We start from the raw sequence: 22756 nt of genomic DNA on the forward strand, positions 1-22756 counted from the left end.
TCAACGCCATAACTGACAATTTACAAAACTTTGATGAAATTTTGTGAAATAAAAGCTTAATTTTGGTTTAATGTAAAGATTTGATGGATCTGATGAGCTACAATGTGGCCTCCTTCAGAATAACATCATATAAATTGAGGTAGTTTGACATTTCGTCAACTCCGTCAGTTTTTTTGTCTCTTTCAGTGAAATTGTTGTCAAATCTCACTTAAATGTGCAATTAATTCATTTTAATGTATCTTACATAAATTGCATTACTTCACATGTATCAAGTTTTTCATTTTACTCACTAGTTTGTCACCACCTTCAGTTCTGTATCAACTCCGTCAGATGGACTTTTTGTTGTTTTTTGTTTTAAATAATATTGCTTTTGTTTCTTGGGAAGCATTTGTCTGTAAAACTGAGTAAAAATATCACTAATACGGTGATTACGAATTATTTTATATTTATTTTTGTCAGATGGTGATGACAAAGTTCTGAGTCAGATCGACTAAATTTTTTTTTTTTATGTTGCAACTGGGAGCCTGCACCTTAGCATCTTTACATTTCCAAATCATTAGTTGTCATATTTGCATACACAGGGTTGAGAAATAATTTTTAAAAAATTGGGAAAATTTAAACCCATTTTGTCCCTATTCTCAAGAATCACAGAGCTGCATTTTGGGTCTCTAGCTATCCTGATTTAGCTCATGTGTATATTCTGTTTTTGGAGGAAAACTTCCATTATTATTACCTTCTACCAATAAAATCATTATTATTGCCATTTTCCTCCTTATCACCTACCTTCTGGGCTGATGCAATGCTCTTGCGAACCACCTCCTTGATGTGCGTGTGACCCTCAGTGGGAGGCTGCGTGTACACGGTCACGCGTGTGACCCCTCGGTATGAGATGGCTTCAGGCCAGCCAAGGTCCAACTCCGCCACCGAGGCTTCGGACCGGTCTGGCCAATATGCGAGAGACACCTCCCCGTCTTCTGCTTCTTCCCCGGACCCTGGAGTCAAATTCCCCGGCCCTGGCGTCTCTGGCCTCTGGTGGTGTTCGTACCCGGGTCGGTACGCCTCCGCGGTGCGCGTGACACGCTCCAGCTCTCCTTCCGAGAGGAACTCCCGGACTTCGTGTTTCTGGATGTAGTCCGTGAACGCATCGCGGCCCTTGGTAATGAGAGCTTCGAGGGCCAGTCGTTGATCCTCGCTGTAGAAAAACTCCGGCTTGCTTTCGCTAATGCGCCAGTTGACATGGTGGTCATCCAGGCACTGGATCTGAGACAACGCCATGACCTCCCAGTTAAAATGAACAGATAAGCACTAAAACTAGTCTGACCCAGTTTCCTCTCGTCGGTCCGAGGGGTCAAGACTCAAATACGTGCTATAAGTCATTACGGTTCACAGAGTCCGAGTGACCCTAGATTTGCTTTTTAAACTGATCCATTTATTAGAATTTTAATAAGCTAACAGCAGCTATCAGCTCAACCCGGACCGCTCGGGTAACTGAATCTCTCAGTCAGGTGTAGGCTGAACAAAGCGCTCCCTCCCAGAGCCACGCCTTTCACCTGAAAGGGGCCGGAGAACCCCGGCCGCGGCCCCGCTCCTCACAACGGCAGCTGCAGTGTTCAACAGACTCGGAGACAGATGTCCCGGTAGATGAGCTTGAATGCGTCTGTCCGTGAGTCAACGCGACGATGAAAACACACGTCAGACACAGACAGAAGTTATTAATCCCCCGTAGCTAAAACTGCGTGACTCAGACTAACTGTTGCGCTGACGAGTCACATTTCCTCTTTGTTGTCGGAGCTCGGAGGTTTATGTCCAGGCAGCTGGAGCCGTGCGCTCCATGAACGTGGCACGAACGTCTCAGATGTCATGACTGTATCCGGGTTCACAGCAGTTCTTGTGTTCTAAACTTTTTATAAAAGCCCTTAAAACTTTATCTAATTGATACAGGGAGTGTATCTTAATCATTGAATCCGGGAAAGGAAGCTCGGCCCCGTGGGCAGAAGGGCGGAGTGTACGGCTCGGGAGTTGGTGAGGAAAGAGAAGCGCTAAACCCCACCCTCCTCCAAACCGGACGGAGAAAGAAGTATGTGTGGGTTTTTTTCTACCTCACATCAGCGACGCCAAGACAGCTGTGTGAAGCTGACACCCTACCCACGTCAAAAATCCAGCAAATAATCTTAGTGGTTAGTGCACCGTTTGTGCAGGTTTGTACCGATGAAAGTTTCGTTTGTGCAGCTTTGGTTTCTGAGATACTAAAAATTATTTTTTAGGTCATCCAGAGTTCACCGTGCCCCCATATGGCCCCAAAACAAACCAAAGTGATCTACTTCGTTAGTGCAGGTTTGTGCCGTTAAAATTTGCTCCAGTATTGCTGGAGGAAATTTTGTGCAGCTTTCGTTTTCGAGATATTCAAAATTTTGGTCGATGACGTCACCAGCCCAAAACGCCATAGATGAGGCACACCTAGTTTTATTCCATACTACTACTTTTTTTCTTCAGTAGCGTCCCCATTTTAGATATTTTTACATTTTGTATGTAATTTTACATTTAAGAAATACGATTGTTTTTTTAAAAGTTTACATGTCCCACTGACAAGGAATAAAATGTTTAAATGGAATAAAACCAGGTGTGCCTCATCTTCACAGTAGAACAATTCCACACTGATTCAGCGTAAATGGGTCACATGACCCAGAAGCTATAGAAGAAAAAATACTACATTTTGACAAAAAAATGCTAAAACAATATCAAAAATGTTCAAATGCTATAAAAATTAGTGTACCTCATCTCTCCAGTCTAGAAGAACAGTTTCACACTGATTTTGAGTGAATAGGGCACATGGTTTGGAAACTATTGAAGAAAAAAAAACTTTTTAATATTACAGTTATTCAAAATATTGAGTATGACTTAAAAATTCACTAGAGAACAGTGCGTCTTGTGAATTTTGTGTCAGTTGGTCACAAGGCAAGATATCTATTTGCATTTTTTTCTTAGGAGTGTTTGGTTCGGCAATTTGTTGACAGTTCCTAAGTGAACATCCGAGCGCTCGAGGAGGGAGCGGCTGAGAACGGCTGGCCATAATTAGCGTTCATAAATCGGATCAACCTTGAGCTAGGCGCCGCTCACTCCGCGGAGCGCGAATATCCAATATCCAACTTGAAAACAACTTCGCTGCGGTAGTTTTAACGGCACAAACCTGCACAAATAGAACTAACGAAATAGCCCACTTTGGGTTTGTTTTGGAACAAGATGGGGGCTGGTGACATCATCGGCCAAAATTATAACTTTTAATATCTCGAAAACGAAAGCTGCACAAACGAAATTTTTAACGGCACACACCTGCACAAGAGCACTAATCACTCAGACTATTTGCTGGATTTTTTATTTATTTATTCATTTATTTATTTATTTTTTACATTGATGGGGTGTCAGCTTCACACAGGAAGTGTGAAGTGTTAAGACAGCGTAACAGCGAACTCGCAAAAAGATGAACTGACTTTGAGGAACGTTAATGAGAAGTATTAATGATATGCTGCAGTGTTAGAATAGTTTAGCCTAAATGAGCCAACTGTCAACTCGTGAAAAGCAGTAAGTGCAGATTCCTCTCTAAAAGAAAATTGCTGAGTAGACTAGATGGCATAAATTTAAAGGGTATACTGTTTTTGTCTTTTGTGATAAAACATAGTAAAAAATGTTTTTATATAAATTTGGTGTTTGGAGCTAGATTTCTGGAATTTTAGGTATTAAATGTAAAAGTTCTTAGGGTTATTAAGTGTTTTTTTTGTATTCATTAATAAAACACATTAAGCTCTACATATGACTTATCTCATGGAAAAAAAAAGAATATATATATATATATATATAAAATTCCCTTCTCACCCGTGGTCTCTCTCTCTCTCTCTCTCTCTCTCTCTCTTTCATCCTCTGAGCTCGGGTCCTCTACCAGAGGCCTGGGAGCTTGAGGTTCTCCTCCAGTATCTTGGCTGTGCCTAGAACTGCACATTTCTGGACTGAGATGTCTGATGTTGTTCCTGGGATCTGTTTGAGCCACTGCTCCAGTTTGGGGGTGACTGCCCCGAGGGCCCCGATGACCACAGGCACCACTGTGGTCTTCACCTTCCAGGCCTTCTCCAGTTCCTCTCTGAGGCCCTGGTATTTCTCCAGTTTCTCCTGCTCCTTTTTCCTGATGTTGTAGTCACTTGGTATTGCTACATCCACCACAGCGGCTTTCCTCTGTTCTTTATCCACCACCACAATGTCCGGTTGGTTCGCCATTACCATCTTGTCTGTCTGGATCTGGAAGTCCCACAGGATCTTAGCTCGGTCATTCTCCACCACCTTTGGGGGTGTTCCCCACTTTGATCTTGGGGTTTCCAGTCCATATTCAGCACAGATGTTCCTGTACACGATGCCCGCCACTTGGTTATGTCGTTCCATGTACGTTTTCCCTGCCAGCATCTTGCACCCTGCTGTTATGTGCTGGACTGTCTCAGGGGCCTCCTTGCACAACCTACACCTTGGGTCTTGTCTGGTGTGGTAGATCTGAGCCTCTATTGCTCTGGTGTTTAGGGCCTGTTCCTGTGCTGTCCTTGAGTCCAGCTTTCTCCAGCCATTCCTGATATCAGCCACTTCAGTTATTTGTCGGTGGTACATCCCATGTAGGGGCTTGTCCTCCCACGATGGTACCTCTAGCACAGGGGTGTCAAACGTACGGCCCGCGGGCCGGAACCGGCCCGCCGAACGATTTAGTCCGGCCCGGGGGCTAAATGCATTATCATTATTCATGAAAAAACATTTACTTCGTTTAATTGAAAATCTGCAGTTCCTATACTGTCCACGAGGGGCGCTGTGTTTTATTCAGAGCACACAACATGATGCAACACTGCAGCGGAACTAACAGCAGATGGCAGCACTGAGCTTCAGGTTCTGTAAACAAGTTCGATTCTATGCTTTACCAGCTTTTTATTTTGGCCCTAGCAACCTCATATTTCTCGTGCATGCTAACATACATACATGTTATGTATGCAAATTTTTCTATATGTATGCATTTTATGCATCAACAAAAGTACTTAATCAAATGTCTGTTTAAAACAGCTGACACTTAAGATTTCAAATGTGTGAAGCCAGATAATGTGTTCAAATTGCTTCCCAGATGTTGAAAATTGATTTTAAATCTTTTCTTAATTTTTGTCTGTTGTATTTTGTGATGCAGTTCAGTGTTTTTAAGTTCCAAAAACTGTGAATAAATGTTTTGCAACATTGTACAATCACTGAGATCAGTTCTTATGCATAATGCACTTAAATAAATGCTTAACTGAGTAAAAGTATTGTTGAAATTGCAGATACCTTTCTTAAAAACTGAGATTATTCATAATATATTTTGTAAAAGTGAAATTCGTTTAATATAAAAATCATCAACAAGTCCACTTTTATTGGTTCTATTTAATCTTGCAATGAGTTTACTTGTGTGGCCCCCTGCAGATCAGATTAAGATGTATGCGGCCCCTAAACCAAAATGAGTTTGACACCCTAGCACCTCGTCCTCTGTTCCCCATTGCCTGAGACATTCGCTGAGCACATCGTCCGTTGAGGCTTTGTCCTTGATGTATTTATGGGTCTTGGATGTTTCATCCTGGACAGTGGCTCTCACACTCACTAGTCCTCTGCCTCCTTCCTTACGGCTTGTGTACAGTCTCAGGGTGCTGGATTTGGGGTGGAACCCTCCATGCATGGTTAGTAGCTTCCGAGTCTTAACATCCGTGGCCTTCATCTCTTCCATTGGCCAGTTAATTATTCCGGCAGGGTATCTGATTACTGGTAAGGCATAGCTGTTTATTGCACGGATCTTGAGATATATATATATATATATATATATATATATATATATATATATATATATATATATATATATATATATATATATATATATATATATATATATCATGTTATAAAGATGCCGACATTAGACCCAGGGGCGCAACTACATATTATTCAGGTGGATGCGAAAACATAAATCGCCCCCCTCCCCACTCCACCCCCTTCGAGCGTAGAAAACATACGGTCGCTCTATCCGTATGAGCGACCGTATGTTTATCTCTCCCCCCCACCCCCACCCCCCAATTTACATTTACGCGAGGTGAAGGAGCTTAAGGGCGCGGTGAAGTGTATGCGAAGGCATCATCGGGGCGCTGCCCCCTCCAGACGGGGTTTTGACGCCCCCTCTGGTGCAGCGCCCCTATGCGTGAGAAACAGCAGGCGCAAATCGTGACACCGCACCTACCGTGGCACTTCCGTTGGCATGTGTCACGGCAGCCACTGTTTTCGGGTCTAGCTGCCAGTGTTGTCACTGACTTCGGCACCTTCCAAGGGTTGCCGCTACCTCATACTGGCACCTCCCACGCCTCACGGACCGCTCTGGCTCGCTGACGAGATTTAGGGCGGCCATTTTAGAGCGGTTGACCGCTCCACTCAGCGTTATACATTGGACAGGCACAATGACGTATTTGCGCTTTTAATCTTTCATAACACGCTGTTTTGTTACTGGAAACCTAATACAAACAGCTGCATTTATAAACAATTGTATTTTTAAAAGTATTTTTTAATTGTATTATACATAGTTCAGCATATTTAAATATGCTTAGTGGGGAAAACAATAGAATAGGAATAGAATATTCTTTGGTGACAGCTTCTGTGTCAGATTTAATATGAATGAATTTAGAATTCAAGAAAACAACAGTGGATCTGGCACAAAGTATTCCATTTCCTCTTAAGTGTTGTGTTCCCTTAAAAAAGCAAAACGCCCTGGTCTATTTTGGATACAGTCTCAAATTTCAGTTTCCAATAAAGAGCCTCAGTGAAAACATGTTGACAGCTGCTGTAAGATGCCACTTGTGCCACCTTACCACTGGGTAAGGTGGCCACTTAATTCTATTTGTTTGAACTAAAGTTATTCATATGCTACATTCTATCTGTTTCAGATAGAATGAGGTCACAGCAGCCCGTGGCACCGATGGCCATGGGCTGCTGTGCCACCTTACCTGTTGCCGCCTTACTACTGGGTAAGGTGGCACAAGTGGCCATGGGTGCCACGGGCTGCTGTGACCTCATTCTATCTGTTTCAGATAGAATGTAGCATATGAATAACTTTAGTTCAAACAAATAGAAATAAAATATATCTTAATTGAAACATAATTCTCATACATATTTAAATATACAACTGGTGTTCCGACTTAGCAGAGAAAGACAACTCCTGCACTGAATGCATGTCAGATGGGACCTCTTCTGCGACAGCTGATAATAGCTACCTATCTAGCTACCACTAGGTACCCACCACTACAACTGACACTCGGTCGCCATGGTATGTCAGTGCTGACAAGCTCCTGTCAGTTCTGGATTATAATTATTTTCATACAATTACCTTAATATAATGCTATTACTAAGCCGGGTAAGTTGACTAATATTGACTTATTAGTTAATATTGGTGACAGTGGTAACATGAGATATTGACAATTCCAGAGTGACATTATGTTCAGCCTGGTTCCATGACAGTTCACAGGATGTCATAAGTTCCCAAGAAAGTAATAGACCAGGCAGCCACTATAACTTTCAGAGTTTTTTTTAAGATAATGCAAAGTTTTTGGAAAACATGTTATCATAATTTTCCAAAAATGCCTGTTAACCAGTTTTAAAGAGTTATTACTTGTTATTATTTAATAAATTTAATCTCTGCTATTTTTCATTATTTGTCAAGTTCATTACAGATTTGTGTGGCATACATGAAGGTTGCTTCTCCATATTTGTTTCTGGTTCTGTTCATTGTCTTTAAAGTTTTCTTATTCAAAGATGAGAAAATGACTAAAATCTGAACTACAAAATGCATTTCAACAGCATTTTCAAGGCAGCAGGAGGACTTTCACTTTCAAGTTAAACCACCTTCAAATTTTTTACACTGAAGTAAGTCAGCCGAAGTCAGTGACAACACTGACAGCTAGCCCCGAAAACAGCGGCACTTGTGGCGCCTAATGACACCTGCCACCGGAAGTGCCATTAGTAGGTGCAGTGTCACGATTTGAGCTCGGCCCTGCTGCTATGCGCTGCATACCCACTTTTTGCGCCACTGATTAGACCATAAGGCTCATTTAGAAGGAAAGTAAGTGTTTGATTTGGCTTGGTCAAAAAATTGGCACTAACATGTAGAGCCCTGAAAATATTTTAGGAACTTGATAATGTTTAAGTAATAAGTATATTCATCTTATTGGGTAAGCATTCATTTCATTTATTATTTGGTTAAAACAATTAATTTGGTTTATGGCTAAATATGTGGTAAAACTACTTTTTTTTTAATTTTATTTAATAGATTTCTAATAATGCCCATTTAAGAACTACACAATGCATGATGGGAGTTCAAAGTTCATGACCTGTGAATGTGTAGGAAAAGAGAAAACTACATGCGCTGTACGCTCAAACTGTGGAATTTAATAAAGTTGCACAAAAGCGAAAATCTGAGTTTTTAAGTTCTTTTAAGGGTGCAACAAACACAAATGTGTTTTGTAGTCTCAGCTAATCTTATTTGCTAAAACTTTTTTTGCTATGGTTAGTGAACGAAAAATGTAGTCTCACAATCTTTTATCCACAAATAGTACATCAAATTTGTGTAGCATTATTTCTACACAAATAATGCTACACAATGCTACTTATTTGTAGCATAACTTGCTACAAATAATAGACCAACTAATGAAATCTAGTTAGTCTAGATTTCCACGTTTCCACAAATAGTACACAGGTTTTCAATAGATATACGTTCTGGGGAGTCTCATGGCCACAAGTCATACATTTTAATGTGATGACTTTAGATTTGCTCAAGTCTTAGAATAGAAAATGCCTTTATTTCCTGCAAAGGGGAAAGTCAGATGTAACAGCAGCATCAGATACAAAATATCTGCTCTCCACACTTGTCCTTCCTGCTGAATGTCTCTTTAATGTTTTTCTTGGAAAGAAGTGGCTCCTTAGATGCTGTTCCAGTCAGTCATCAACTAAAAGTCTTAACCCAACTGTATATCCATTCACAGCTGCATCTCTTTTTGCCATTTTTAGTAAGCTCTGGAATCTTCCTCAGCAAGAAACTTCCTGACTCTTGTTGAGCCCTCTTTGACATCCTGAATCCTGCAAATGAACCTTTAATCTTGAAATTCATAATCATCTAAATACTTTTTTTATTCTGGCGAAGAATTTGTAGCAGCAGTTTCCTTTCAGCTTCTTGCAAATGAAAAAATATAGATGTTTTAGGCACAGATTGCTTGTTTAAAGCAAGCAATCTGTTAACTACATTTATTCCAGGCTGTTATAATATTCTACAACAATTAAGTTATCTGCCACTGCCTTTCAGTCATTCCTGCTAATAGCTTGTTGCAATAAAGTAATGTGCATCTGATCAGTCTGCACAAAAATGCAAAGACAACAAAATGTCCACAAATATTAAAAGTTTGCAAAATACAATTTTTGCATCACTGTGCAAACAGTGCCTTTGGCCATGACTCAACACCTTAAGAGCTTCCTTCCGGGTGGAAAAAGAAACGGGTTTTGTTTTCCACTCCGTTTGCGAAGATATTGAACTATTCTTTGTATTTCAGACACTGTGGGATGTGTTGATCCAGAGGAGTGTGTACGGGTGTGTGGAGCAGAGGTTGGATGTTCCAACATTGCCTTTCCCAAACTGGTCATTGAGCTCATGCCAAGTGGTGAGTTTTTATTCCCCTACGTTAATATCTGAATATTTCAATCACTTTAAGTTTTTACCAGCACACATCTCTCCATATGTGTGTGTCTGTTTGGACTGCAGGCTTGAGGGGGCTCATGATAGCAGTAATGATGGCAGCTTTGATGTCGTCTCTGACCTCCATCTTCAACAGCAGCTCCACACTTTTTACCATGGACATCTGGAAAAAACACCGCCCTCGAGCCTCTGAGAGGGAGCTGCTGTTGGTTGGCAGGTACCCTACATTACCTGTTCACTTCATCATCAGGACGCTGTTTTACCATGCAGTGATCCGTAACAGATCAATAACAAAATATCTTTAAATTCTGTTACTGCTAATGTTTGTCCAGGATTGTCACTGTGATCTTAGTGGTGGTGAGCGTGGTGTGGATCCCCATCCTTCAATCAGCCAATAGCGGCCAGCTCTACGTCTACATCCAATCAGTGACAAGCTACCTGGCCCCTCCAGTCACAGCCGTCTTCACACTGGCAGTCTTTTGGAAGAGGACCAATGAGCAAGTACGACTTTAGCACAAACATGCTAACAGTTTGTGCTTTGCAAAGCAAATGTTCACTTTAACAATGCAAAGTTATTATAAAATTTGAATAACTATATAAGAGAAGCAATGTGTTGCGGGAAAATATAATGACCAATAATAAGCTGCAGGGCAATATGTTGCAGCGCAACATATTGCTCCTCTTCTATAGGTATCCAAATTTTATAATAACTTTGCAAAAATAGATATAAAAACAAGTGCAAAATGTTACATATGTGATAAATTATTGCTAAATAGTCAGGGCTTAATAACCCTGCTCTCTGAAACAGGGCCCTGCTCTCGCTCCTTCAATTTCTTGAATTTTGCAGTTCAAGAAATCTTCAAAGTGGGTGAGTTTCGTTGGAAATGAATAAGAATTAACAAGAATTTATGGGCGCAAATGTGATTTAAAACCACAGAGGTTTACCTTGATTGTTGCTATAATCTGTAGGCAGTTCTCTAAATCTGTGAAACAGTGCCTGGTAGCTAGATAAATCTGTGGTCATATTTAGATTAATGACTGTTGCATATAACTGATGTGTTTTTAGTTTTCTTCAAAATTTTAGATTTTCCCATTTGAAACCAAGTAAATAAAATCCAATACAGATGATAACTAGAACATTAAACTATTGTGGCAACATTTTTTCACCCAGAGCACAAGACTACTGTAGTTACACCCATGAGTTTATGGAATACATAAAGTAAGGTACATTTTGGTAATATTTAATGTAAAATATTTCACTTGTAAATGTAATTCCTATGGATTTTGTTCTGTTTGGAACTTGATTTGCATCTACATTTAAAATTTCAGCCCCTTTTTGAAAGGCCATACAGCAACAAGTATATTAGAAAATTTACCCCATTTGTAGCACCGTACTGCAGCATAGTAGTGAGCTTTCAAGGTTTAATCTCTGAACTGTTTTTGTTTCCTTCTGTGTTGTACTGCAGACTGTTTTATTAGACTTGCACAGAAGTTCCTCTCACTGCTTTGCATGGAGTTGATTTTTTTTTTGTTTAAATGTGTGAACACACTTGAGTTTGTGGTTCTCACTCATTTTATGAAGTGTATTGTCTATCATTTCCTGTGTAGAAAACAGCTTGAATGAAGTCTGCGCTCAGATGAAAGAATACAAGTCACTGTTTTAACAAGGTGTGAGTGAAAGTTTAGAGCTGCAATATAAAGGCGATATGGAGAGACACAAAGGAGATAACAATGCTGCAGTAAGATTGTGTGCTCAAAGATAATACTAGTGTGTTGAAATATTGTTTCCCTGCATGTAAAGACCAATCTGCTGCAGTCGGCTTTCTAATAGAACACGTTCTGGGTGTGCCTGCTGTCCTCTGGCATGCAGCTCAACAACTCAAACCAAGAGAATTTTCTCAAGAACAAGATTTCTCCCTCAGTGATCTGCTAAACACAAATAAAGGCTTGCATCATTACAGGGAAGCAAAGATTATTTGGAGTTTACCATTAGCTTGTCTGAGGTTGCATTATGACACAGAGGTCAAAGGGCATTTCTGTTTTCTGAAATCCCTTGGGTTTCACACTAGCCTCATAATTTGTTACAACAGTCTGACACCTGGTCAGTAGACCAATTTAGTCCAATATGTTTTAGTGGATATTTGCTGACTCTGGTTAGCAAGTTGACACGATGGTTTAAAGACTTAACTTTCAGATGCATTTCCATGAAATGTGCTACTTACATTCATACTGCTTTGAGTTAAATTTGAATTTAAATTAGATTTATATGTTACTTCTACCACAAACTACTATAACAAACTAACATTGCAACTACTATTACTTGTCTTCATGCGTTCCACTCTAAAATTTATACAGATAAGATGTTGTCATTAACTTCATATACTCTTTTTTTTTCTCTCACAGTACTTTAATGTACTCCTGCTCTTACAAAACCAATAGAAGAAAACTAGTAAAAGTAGCATTAATACTTTTGCTGTTATTGCTACTTTTGGTTTTGGGCTTTTGTCACAATAAATCAGAAGTGTTATGACATTAAAAAAAACATAGTGCAATTATTACAGTATGATAATTGCCCGTCCCTACTCTTGGCTCAGTGTTTCTGTGTTTAGCAGTTCCTTTCCCTGCATGGAAACACTGGTGAAGCTATTATTGTCATTAACTTGCATACTTGTGTAGTGCTTTGTTCCTTGTTGAAAGTATTCCTGGCCCAGTGCTTCTGTGTTTAGCTCTGTCTCTGTCTTGGATGAAACCAACTTTCCCATAGATAATGGTTAAGGCTTAGTATATTTGTGCTTGCTGTGTTTCTCTTTTGGTCAAAGTTGTCATGATATGGTGACGGTTGTCCCAAATACAGATAGGCAAAAGAGGTGAGTAGATTTGGTAATTTTAATGAAAAAATGAAGAATTAAAACTTACAAAAGCCACAGGCAGCCAGGACAGAACAAAACAGGAATGCAGGAGCAAAGACAGCAAGGAATAACATAAGAATAACAGAGAAGTAAAGGGGTATAAACAAAAAGCAGTGGGAGGAGTGAGAGCATGACCCCGTTTTAGTTAGTAAGCAGTTAATCTGAACAAATCTACCCAGCTCTATGATAATCAGGGTTTTTGGTTTCAGAACAGGAGATATCAACTAGCTAACTCCATGCTAGTTAACCCTAACCCTAACCCTAAGTTAAGGGTGAGCGTGAATATAGAAGAAGCCCTCAATGCAGATAACCCCAACCTTCATTTGATACTACAGACTCCAGAATATCAAAATCAAATCTGTTTAACAACATTGTTGTGCCAGCAGAATGATTTCAACCATGTGAAAAAATGATTGAATCCCCCATTGTGACTTTCAAAGAATTTCATCATTCGTACATGAATGTGTCTCTTGCAGATAAACAATGTCCGTCTTACAACTGCCTTTCTTTTTCTGTTTTCTCATGGACCCCTTACAGTAAGAGAACATAAATTTAGAGCTTTATTACAATAGCATGTCATATTTATCAGATTGCTGATGATTATAACCCTCACAAACACTAGCGAAGAAAAGGAAGTCATACATACAATCCTTTATCCTAAATTATAAGTACCATTTTCGTGCATTTTTAAACCTTTTTCAAATATCAACTGAAAACACTGTCACTGTCATCCATTGTTGTGTAGATGTTAACCTGTGTTTAATGAGTCACTTTTCTCCCTTCTAGAAGCTTGAGTGCCCCTGTATCTGGTCCATTTTCCTTGTTTCCTCATTTCTTCCACAATTTGGCCACAATTTCTTTCCATCTGGTCAGCTTGTGCCAGATACTCATTGTTGATTTCCACTGCTTTTAGCTTTTCACAGTTAGGGTTTGAACAACTTTGAAGTCTCCATCTGACATTTTTCACTCCTCTTTTTGCCATTACATTGCAGAGTTTAGAAGTTGGTTAGAAGCTAGCAGCTAGATATTCCTCCAGTAACGATTTCTTTACACATTTCTTATGTATGAAAGATGCCATGCACACACACGCTCACACCTAGGGAGAATTTAAAGAGACCAATTAACCTAACAGTCATGTTTTTGAACTTTGGAGGAAGCTGGAGTACCCGGAGAAAACCCACCATCCACAGGGAGAACATGCAGACTCCGTGCAAAAAGACCCTGAGCCAGGAGTCGAGCCCAGGACCTTCTTGCTGCAAGGCAACAGTGCTACCTACTGCGCTACTCTGCAGTGTTGATTAAGAGTGACGACAATATTTGGTTTAGTAGCCTCTGGTGACTTGGTACAACTTACCAGAACTCTTTACAAAACCTCTGCTCTGGTTGCCATCTTGAGCCTGATCTTCCTCATGTGCTGTCAAGTTTCAAGGCTATTTGTAGGCTCATTTGCATACTGAATACTAATTGTTTTTTTACTAGAGAGATTTGAACTCTATGCTGATCACAAATGGACAAGAGAAGATCACAGCCTGTCTATCTTCATACTCTCTTGAAAGACAAGAATGGTATGCAGGCCCGGCGGCATGGTCAGGCATTGTGGTGTATTGCCCGTCCACGGAGTCAGCCATGCCCCCCTGGACTGGAAGCTGTTTGTTGTTTTTTACCTGAGAGTGGCCAACTCTCTTATTCCTATATTGATTTGATACAGTAGGCCCATGGGGTTCCGCACTTCCAATATTAGCGCCTTCTGTCACTTTTTTCAGCCATTAAAACTGTTTAATAGTTGTTAACACGTCGTGACTTGTTTTTCCGAGCCGCCTTTAAACGCAACATGAGCGCTACGACGCTTGCGCTGTGCAGAGCTGCACAGGTGTATGTTAGAATTATGGCAGCAAACCAGAAAAACGCAAATAATTTTGGACAGTTTTTACCCTAAACTAATCGACTGAGTTGAGCAAAGCTGTTGGATGCAGGTAATGTTAGCTAAATGATGACCAGCTTATATCAATACAGCCCGTTAACCTTGTTAACTAGTAGCCTGTATGCTACTGATGTTGTTTATGTTCAAAAGTGTGTAGTACTTGTTACATTGAGTAACTTTTTGGGAAAAAACAAGGTACTTATATGAGTAGTTTTACTGCACTGACTGTACCTTTTTCTTTTACTTGAGGATTATTATGTATTCATTTTGCCCCCCAAAGAATAAGCTGATGCCCCCCCCCCCTCCAATCCCCTGTTAAACTCTTCTGGAGCTGGGGCTGGTGGTATGTAGTTATATCAAAACCTTTTATTGTGTTAGACCTTTGAAAATGACTAAATCAGCATTTAGACCCATATAAAGTAGTCTTATGAGTGGCTATGCAGTTATGCAATGTCTGTGTGTGTTTGCATGTATGGGTGTGCTGTGTTTATAAAAAAAAACACTAAGCAGGTTACTATAAAATTCTACATAGGGTGCGTTCACACTGCAGCCTGAAGTGACTCAATTCCAATTGTTTTGATGTAATGCGACCTGTATCCGATCTTTTCATGGCAGTGAGAACAGCACAGGTCGGATTCTTTTTCGAATGTGACCCATATCCGATACGTATCCGATTCAAACGCGACCTAACGTTCAGGTCGCATTCATCCAAACTGAACGTCACTGTTTCTCTGTTTCTCAACAAATCTCACTATTCTGCGTCCTGATACACGCAAGTGGGAAGAAAAACAACAACCATGACGGATTATATCAGGATTAAGTTGTTAATATGCTGCTCCGGCCGGACAATAACTTCAAATATGTAAGCTAAGCTCCACCGTTAGCCTTCATCTTTACTTCCGCAAACACTGAGCACTTCTTCTTTTTATGGCGGTTGGCAGAACACTGAGAACGCTGACGCTATGGCGCCCTCTACTGCGCATGCGGGACACTTCAGGTCGTTTTCCTGTTCACACTGCAGAACACATACAGGTCGCATTTGCTGGCAGTGTGAACGGCCCCGGCAAAAAAAATCGGAATTGCCAAAAAATCGGAATTGAGTCACTTCAGGCTGCAGTGTGAACACTCAGTGTTGATCCGTGGGGGTCAAAGGACACACTTTGCTGCACAGTTTATGTCACACCTGAGTTGTCAGAGCAGAATTGGGCTTACATATAAATATGGGCTGCAAATACAGCTTTATAATGGTAATTACACACAAACTGTGACACAAACACACCTGGTCACTATGATAAGCATGCTTTATCAAAGTGTTACATAATCATCTTGTCGTTATTTAATCTTGAAAGCCGAAACATAGCCTTGGATGATGTTACCTGGCAATACTTTCTTCATAGCCAACAAACAAGACCCCAACATGATATATTTACTTCATAATCCTGGTTTTTCAGTAACACACCCACCCAGTCTGGACATTGAGCAAATAACAGACAATCAGCAGTTACTTTACATATTAACGGGATTACAGTGACCTTATTATTTGTCTGTCTGATTCATGATGTGACGAGACATTTGTTCATAAAAAGAGTTATGTCAACTGAACTGTTTGCATTCTTTCTCAAAGATAATAGGAAAAGGATAGCTGATTGTGTTGTTGCAGATCTGTATTCATGGAGTCTCTGAGAAGTGACATGAAAGATTAACAATGGTGGGAAAGTTTGAGTGAAACAATTGAAACCAAGAGTTGTTTCTGGAATTAGACCAAGTCTTCCAAGAGGAGGAAGTTCTGCATTTTATTCAGAAACACAGAACCATATGCAACAGTATTCATACTCCGTAAAAGTTTTTTCACGTTTTGTAACATAGACAGAGTTACATCTAAAAGCATTGCAGCTGTAACTGGAGAATATCTCAACCAGCTTTGCAGACTGAAAATGTCGACCAATATCCTCTGCAAAGTAGCTTGAGTCTAGTTGATCTGAACATGATTTTTTATTCCTTACCACAGATTCTCAGTTGATGTAGGTCTAGTTGGACTGGCCCAGCAGGTGCGCTGCCAAGAATCTTGGGCCCCATGACAAAAATGAAATTGGGCCCCTCCTGTGCACCTGCTGTTACAGTTTCTTGAGTCTATTTGACCCATCTAAAGCGTCTGGCTGGCTGGCTGGCTGGCTGGCTGGCTGGCTGGCTGGCTGGCTGGCTGGCTGGCTGGCTGGCTGGCTGGCTGGCTGGCTGGCTGGCTGGCTGGCTGGCTGGCTGGCTGGCTGGCTGGCTGGCTGGCTGGCTGGCTGGCTGGCTGGCTGGCTGGCTGGCTGGCTGGCTGGCTGGCTGGCTGGCTGGCTGGCTGGCTGGCTGGCTGGCTGGCTGGCTGGCTGGCTGGCTGGCTGGCTGGCTGGCTGGCTGGCTGGCTGGCTGGCTGGCTGGCTGGCTGGCTGGCTGGCTGGCTGGCTGGCTGGCTGGCTGGCTGGCTGGCTGGCTGGCTGGCTGGCTGGCTGGCTGGCTGGCTGGCTGGCTGGCTGGCTGGCTGGCTGGCTGGCTGGCTGGCTGGCTGGCTGGCTGGCTGGCTGGCTGGCTGGCTGGCTGGCTGGCTGGCTGGCTGGCTGGCTGGCTGGCTGGCTGGCTGGCTGGCTGGCTGGCTGGCTGGCTGGCTGGCTGGCTGGCTGGCTGGCTGGCTGGCTGGCTGGCTGGCTGGCTGGCTGGCTGGCTGGCTGGCTGGCTGGCTGGCTGGCTGGCTGGCTGGCTGGCTGGCTGGCTGGCTGGCTGGCTGGCTGGCTGGCTGGCTGGCTGGCTGGCTGGCTGGCTGGCTGGCTGGCTGGCTGGCTGGCTGGCTGGCTGGCTGGCTGGCTGGCTGGCTGGCTGGCTGGCTGGCTGGCTGGCTGGCTGGCTGGCTGGCTGGCTGGCTGGCTGGCTGGCTGGCTGGCTGGCTGGCTGGCTGGCTGGCTGGCTGGCTGGCTGGCTGGCTGGCTGGCTGGCTGGCTGGCTGGCTGGCTGGCTGGCTGGCTGGCTGGCTGGCTGGCTGGCTGGCTGGCTGGCTGGCTGGCTGGCTGGCTGGCTGGCTGGCTGGCTGGCTGGCTGGCTGGCTGGCTGGCTGGCTGGCTGGCTGGCTGGCTGGCTGGCTGGCTGGCTGGCTGGCTGGCTGGCTGGCTGGCTGGCTGGCTGGCTGGCTGGCTGGCTGGCTGGCTGGCTGGCTGGCTGGCTGGCTGGCTGGCTGGCTGGCTGGCTGGCTGGCTGGCTGGCTGGCTGGCTGGCTGGCTGGCTGGCTGGCTGGCTGGCTGGCTGGCTGGCTGGCTGGCTGGCTGGCTGGCTGGCTGGCTGGCTGGCTGGCTGGCTGGCTGGCTGGCTGGCTGGCTGGCTGGCTGGCTGGCTGGCTGGCTGGCTGGCTGGCTGGCTGGCTGGCTGGCTGGCTGGCTGGCTGGCTGGCTGGCTGGCTGGCTGGCTGGCTGGCTGGCTGGCTGGCTGGCTGGCTGGCTGGCTGGCTGGCTGGCTGGCTGGCTGGCTGGCTGGCTGGCTGGCTGGCTGGCTGGCTGGCTGGCTGGCTGGCTGGCTGGCTGGCTGGCTGGCTGGCTGGCTGGCTGGCTGGCTGGCTGGCTGGCTGGCTGGCTGGCTGGCTGGCTGGCTGGCTGGCTGGCTGGCTGGCTGGCTGGCTGGCTGGCTGGCTGGCTGGCTGGCTGGCTGGCTGGCTGGCTGGCTGGCTGGCTGGCTGGCTGGCTGGCTGGCTGGCTGGCTGGCTGGCTGGCTGGCTGGCTGGCTGGCTGGCTGGCTGGCTGGCTGGCTGGCTGGCTGGCTGGCTGGCTGGCTGGCTGGCTGGCTGGCTGGCTGGCTGGCTGGCTGGCTGGCTGGCTGGCTGGCTGGCTGGCTGGCTGGCTGGCTGGCTGGCTGGCTGGCTGGCTGGCTGGCTGGCTGGCTGGCTGGCTGGCTGGCTGGCTGGCTGGCTGGCTGGCTGGCTGGCTGGCTGGCTGGCTGGCTGGCTGGCTGGCTGGCTGGCTGGCTGGCTGGCTGGCTGGCTGGCTGGCTGGCTGGCTGGCTGGCTGGCTGGCTGGCTGGCTGGCTGGCTGGCTGGCTGGCTGGCTGGCTGGCTGGCTGGCTGGCTGGCTGGCTGGCTGGCTGGCTGGCTGGCTGGCTGGCTGGCTGGCTGGCTGGCTGGCTGGCTGGCTGGCTGGCTGGCTGGCTGGCTGGCTGGCTGGCTGGCTGGCTGGCTGGCTGGCTGGCTGGCTGGCTGGCTGGCTGGCTGGCTGGCTGGCTGGCTGGCTGGCTGGCTGGCTGGCTGGCTGGCTGGCTGGCTGGCTGGCTGGCTGGCTGGCTGGCTGGCTGGCTGGCTGGCTGAGAATGATGTGTGGAATTGTTTTTTCTTTTTTTGCCACATATGGCATTTTACATGTTAGCCCAAAAGTTTAAGTTATAAAGAGTAAGATTTGCAGAATACAAATGCATATGATTACCTGGCATATGATCTATTAACAGATTCTCTCTGAGGATCTCTGCTGCTCCGGCAGGGCTAACATGGTGGGCCTCTTGTCCACTTCTTTGCCTGACCTATCAGGTTAGGTAGAAAACAATATCCTGCACCGGGGCCACACTCTTTCTATTTTCAGAACTCTTTGAGATGTTCACAGTTTGAGTAAATATCTCACAGATGGAAAATGCACACACTACATTCTATGTGTCTGTTGTTGTAGTTTGTGGTTTTAATGAGACAAAATAAGAAAATGGTTGAGTGGTATAGATACTTTGCTAGAGAACTGTACCTGACCAGGGCGGTTTCTGTTTTTTCAGGGTGCATTCTGGGGCCTCATGGTGGGTTTGGTGGTAGGCGTGTGCAGGATGGCGCTGGAATTCGCCTTTCCTCCTCCCAGATGTGGCGTTGTGGACTCAGCTCCCCTGGTGTTACGTGGCGTTCATTATCTTCACTTTGCCATTCTGCTATGTGGACTCACTGCTATCGTCGTAGCTGTGGTGTCATTTGTCACACCGCCACCCAGCCACGAACAGGTTGGCACTCTTGTAAGCATAAAACATCAGGTCCTCCAGGGAATGGTTGTGTTGTTTTAAGTTTCATTGTAACAACATGACCTAATTTGTTATGTCTTTTATTGCTCAAGCAGCCTGTGTATGAACCCAAACGTCAGCTTACTGAACCAACGCCCTGTCTTAGCAGGTTTTAGCAGATTTACCCTGATTTGTGACAGTCATTCCTGTCTTATACAACCATTATGCTTGTGTGTAAACTACTGCAGAGTCTCAGGTATTCAAACTGTGACACCACAGTATTTGCAAAAACAGTAAAGATATTTACATCTATAATCTCTTTACACATACAAACCGTACTACTGTCCACACCTTAACCACAGTATCCTCCCTTTTCCTTTAGTTATTCACTGAGTGGGTTAGTGCAACAGTTTTATGATAAAGAATGATTGCCTAAGAAAAAAGTGCAACAATATAACAGAAAAACAAAAGCTCAGCACCCACAGTGGTTTCCATTAAACACAAATTAAAACACAAACTGTCCACAGTTTATGGGGGAACAAGATTTAATTTTTAGTTTTCTCCTCATACATTTTAAGTCTTTATATGGCATGTACTCATGGGTTACTTTAACTATGCAAGTAATTTAAAATTTATTCTAAACATGCCCTGTTAAAATAGGAAGCAGCTTACAACAGCACAACTGTGCAAGATGCATAAAAGTTTTATGCATCGACCCACTGACGCATGAAAATATGTATATAGTCAAATTGTCATGATTTAGGTTGGAAAATAACCAAATGCAGAGCAAAGATGTGGTTTAAAATAAAGAGTCCATGGAAAACGAAAAGGGAGCAGGTCATGGAACACGGAGCAATCAAATGAATTATGAGGACCAGGAAGCTTAAATACTGAGGCAGGAGGAACCAGATCAACTAATCAGATGAAATGTAGTACAACTGTGGCAGGGAGAAAGGAGGGAAACTGATGGAGGAGAGTAATTAATACTGAGGTGTGTATCAGTATTAACTTTCAGTTTCAGGTGTGAAACTGAAAGTCAAACTGCAAACCATGAGGCCCGTCTCTGAGATGTTCTCTGGCTTTGCACTTCACTCCTCAATTTATAATTTATAATTAGGTTTTTGGCATGTTTACATTTTGATCTCACAACAAAGGTTCATGTGGATGTGTACACATTTTCATAATAATTTCAGAAATCCTACAACATCAGAAAGCCAAAATATGAAACAAGAATGCAGGTGGAGGGAAACAAAAACAAAATCAGCCAAGAGAATCAAGTCCTCACATACTGACAGACACCTTAATCCTAGATACACCCACTGCAGTCTGCATGTTTCAATCAAAGAAAATAGTTGAATTTGTTCAAATGTTCAATAAACAATAAAATAACAGGCCAGAAGTGGAATTATACAGATGATGGTCAAGGGTTCTTACTTATTCTCTTTTATGACTTTTCATGGAAACTTGCCACCATGAAAACACAAAGTTCATAAATACATTGAGGTTATCAATTTGGGTATCTGCCAGTTTCTGCCAGGTTTAGTTTTTTAACATTAGCCAGGAAAATTATTTCTAGTTTACATGAGCTTCCCAGACATGGTTCATAAATCCAAACTTTCAGTTGTTTGTTTTTTATACAGCCAATATGAGATCAAACCCAAATTGTAAATACCTATTTCTGTAAACTACTGAAGTCTTTCAGCAGTTTAAAGCTGCTTAAAGACCAAAGGCGCAAAGTAAAGCGCCTTTGGACAGGTCACATTAATTTAAACCTTTTTCTTCTCTGTATTTCACCTTTCCCAGGTGTGCAACCTGACCTGGTGGACAATAATTGAGGAGCCTGAAAGAGAAATTCCTCTCCAGAAAGTTTCCTCTGTCAGCCACCGTAACTCGCAGGGTAAGAGTGTGAGAATATTTCAGCTATCATTTTCAGTGTCATATATGTAACCATGCACATGTGATGTGTGTGATGCAGGATCTGAACAGGCTCGCCGGGTGATGTGCGGACAGGGAGCAGGATTGTGCCTCTCAGCGATGCGGCGCTCAGAGCAGACTCCCAGAGTTCCCACGATTCGGGAGAGTGTGTTCTGGTCCAGATTCTGTTGTGCCAATGCTCTCCTCTTAGTCTGCATTAATATTTTCTTATATGCATACTTTGCCTGAATGGGTTGCCAGGTTTGATGACATTATTTACCCAATGTCATCATTGGGTAAATAAGCATAGAAATGGCTCATCAGACACTAAATCAGTGTTTTCCCATGGCCTCTCAGTGGTTTAAAGTTAAACCCAATATTATATTTTCACTCAACAAACTGCAAACTGAAATTTGCAGTTTACAAACTGGAAGAAGTTATTCACAAGACTTTTTTTTATTTTGTCTTGTTTACCTGTTAGATGCCTGACAGATATAGCTCTGTGCAAAAGTTTTAAATCAACTTAATTTCTTTACCCTTTGATCAAAATTAGCCTGATTGTTTCATAAACCCTAAGAGGTCTTCATCACATGGATGTATGGAGGTTTTTCTTCATCAGCTCATTTACAGTGTATCTCTAGTTTAAACTGGTCTGATTTAAATTAATATAAAGAAAAGAATGGCAACATTCAGAATTTTTAAGATCAGTATAAAAGTTCACAAATTGAGCTTCAAAGAATCTGTGTTTAGAGGTGTTTTGTGAAATATTATTTGTCGAAAAGAATTAATATTTCTTTGTTTTTCATTGGCATATGTTAAATAAACTGAAAGATAGTTGCACAAAAAGACAAACATGGACACAATCAATTCATGACTGGAAATATAGCAAGAAGAAAAATGTAAGATTTACTGCTGTATTTGGACCCAGTATATGCTGATAGCACCAGGGTTTGTGACCAAAGACAAAATAATAAAACAGATTAAAAAATAAATGTCTGTCTAAAACTCTTTATTTTAACAGGTTACATTGACTCACTGTAAAACTGGAACACTTTTATTAAATTAAGAGGTTAAATCTCATTCTTATGAATCATAATCCCCAGAGATCAATGTGAGATCTTCAAATTGCTTAATGAAGAACAGACAAATATCCAAATATATTGACAGATTACTAAAGTGAATCAAAGAACCACGCCTGACACAGTTTCTAAGATTTAAGAACATGGATTCAGGTCTGGCATGAACAAATGGAAATATGAAAGG

General features: G+C 43.1%; 2 protein-coding genes across 6 annotated transcripts in view; one reads left to right on the forward strand and one right to left on the reverse strand.

Moving 5' to 3' along the window:
• sack1gb (scaffolding CK1 anchoring protein Gb) overlaps positions 1-1589 on the reverse strand; it is a 17526-nt gene extending 15937 nt beyond the window's left edge. Inside the window, exon 1 of the mRNA XM_014977710.2 lies at positions 784-1589. Coding sequence (XP_014833196.2) covers positions 784-1275 — 492 coding nt within the window. The 5' untranslated portion in view covers positions 1276-1589. The remainder of the gene's footprint in view (positions 1-783) is intronic.
• slc5a10 (solute carrier family 5 member 10) lies at positions 1563-22485 on the forward strand. Of its 5 annotated transcripts, none has more exons than XM_088003997.1 (7): positions 1563-1663; positions 9621-9728; positions 9830-9980; positions 10096-10264; positions 19367-19594; positions 21383-21476; positions 21555-22485. In XM_088003997.1, exons 1-7 carry the CDS (start codon positions 1642-1644, stop codon positions 21740-21742), a joined length of 960 nt encoding a protein of 319 aa, XP_087860123.1. In that variant the 5' UTR covers positions 1563-1641; the 3' UTR covers positions 21743-22485. The 5 variants fall into 5 exon arrangements, with proteins under 5 accessions (XP_087860123.1, XP_087860140.1, XP_087860179.1 ...); XM_088004014.1 differs by having other exon boundaries at positions 19367-19582; XM_088004053.1 differs by lacking the exon at positions 1563-1663 and adding an exon at positions 1936-2077.
• Positions 22486-22756: the final 271 nt, after the last annotated feature.

Source organism: Poecilia mexicana, unplaced genomic scaffold (genome assembly GCF_051168715.1).
Source record: "Poecilia mexicana isolate PSO_F unplaced genomic scaffold, ASM5116871v1 scaffold_1, whole genome shotgun sequence".
Taxonomy (NCBI): domain Eukaryota; kingdom Metazoa; phylum Chordata; class Actinopteri; order Cyprinodontiformes; family Poeciliidae; genus Poecilia; species Poecilia mexicana.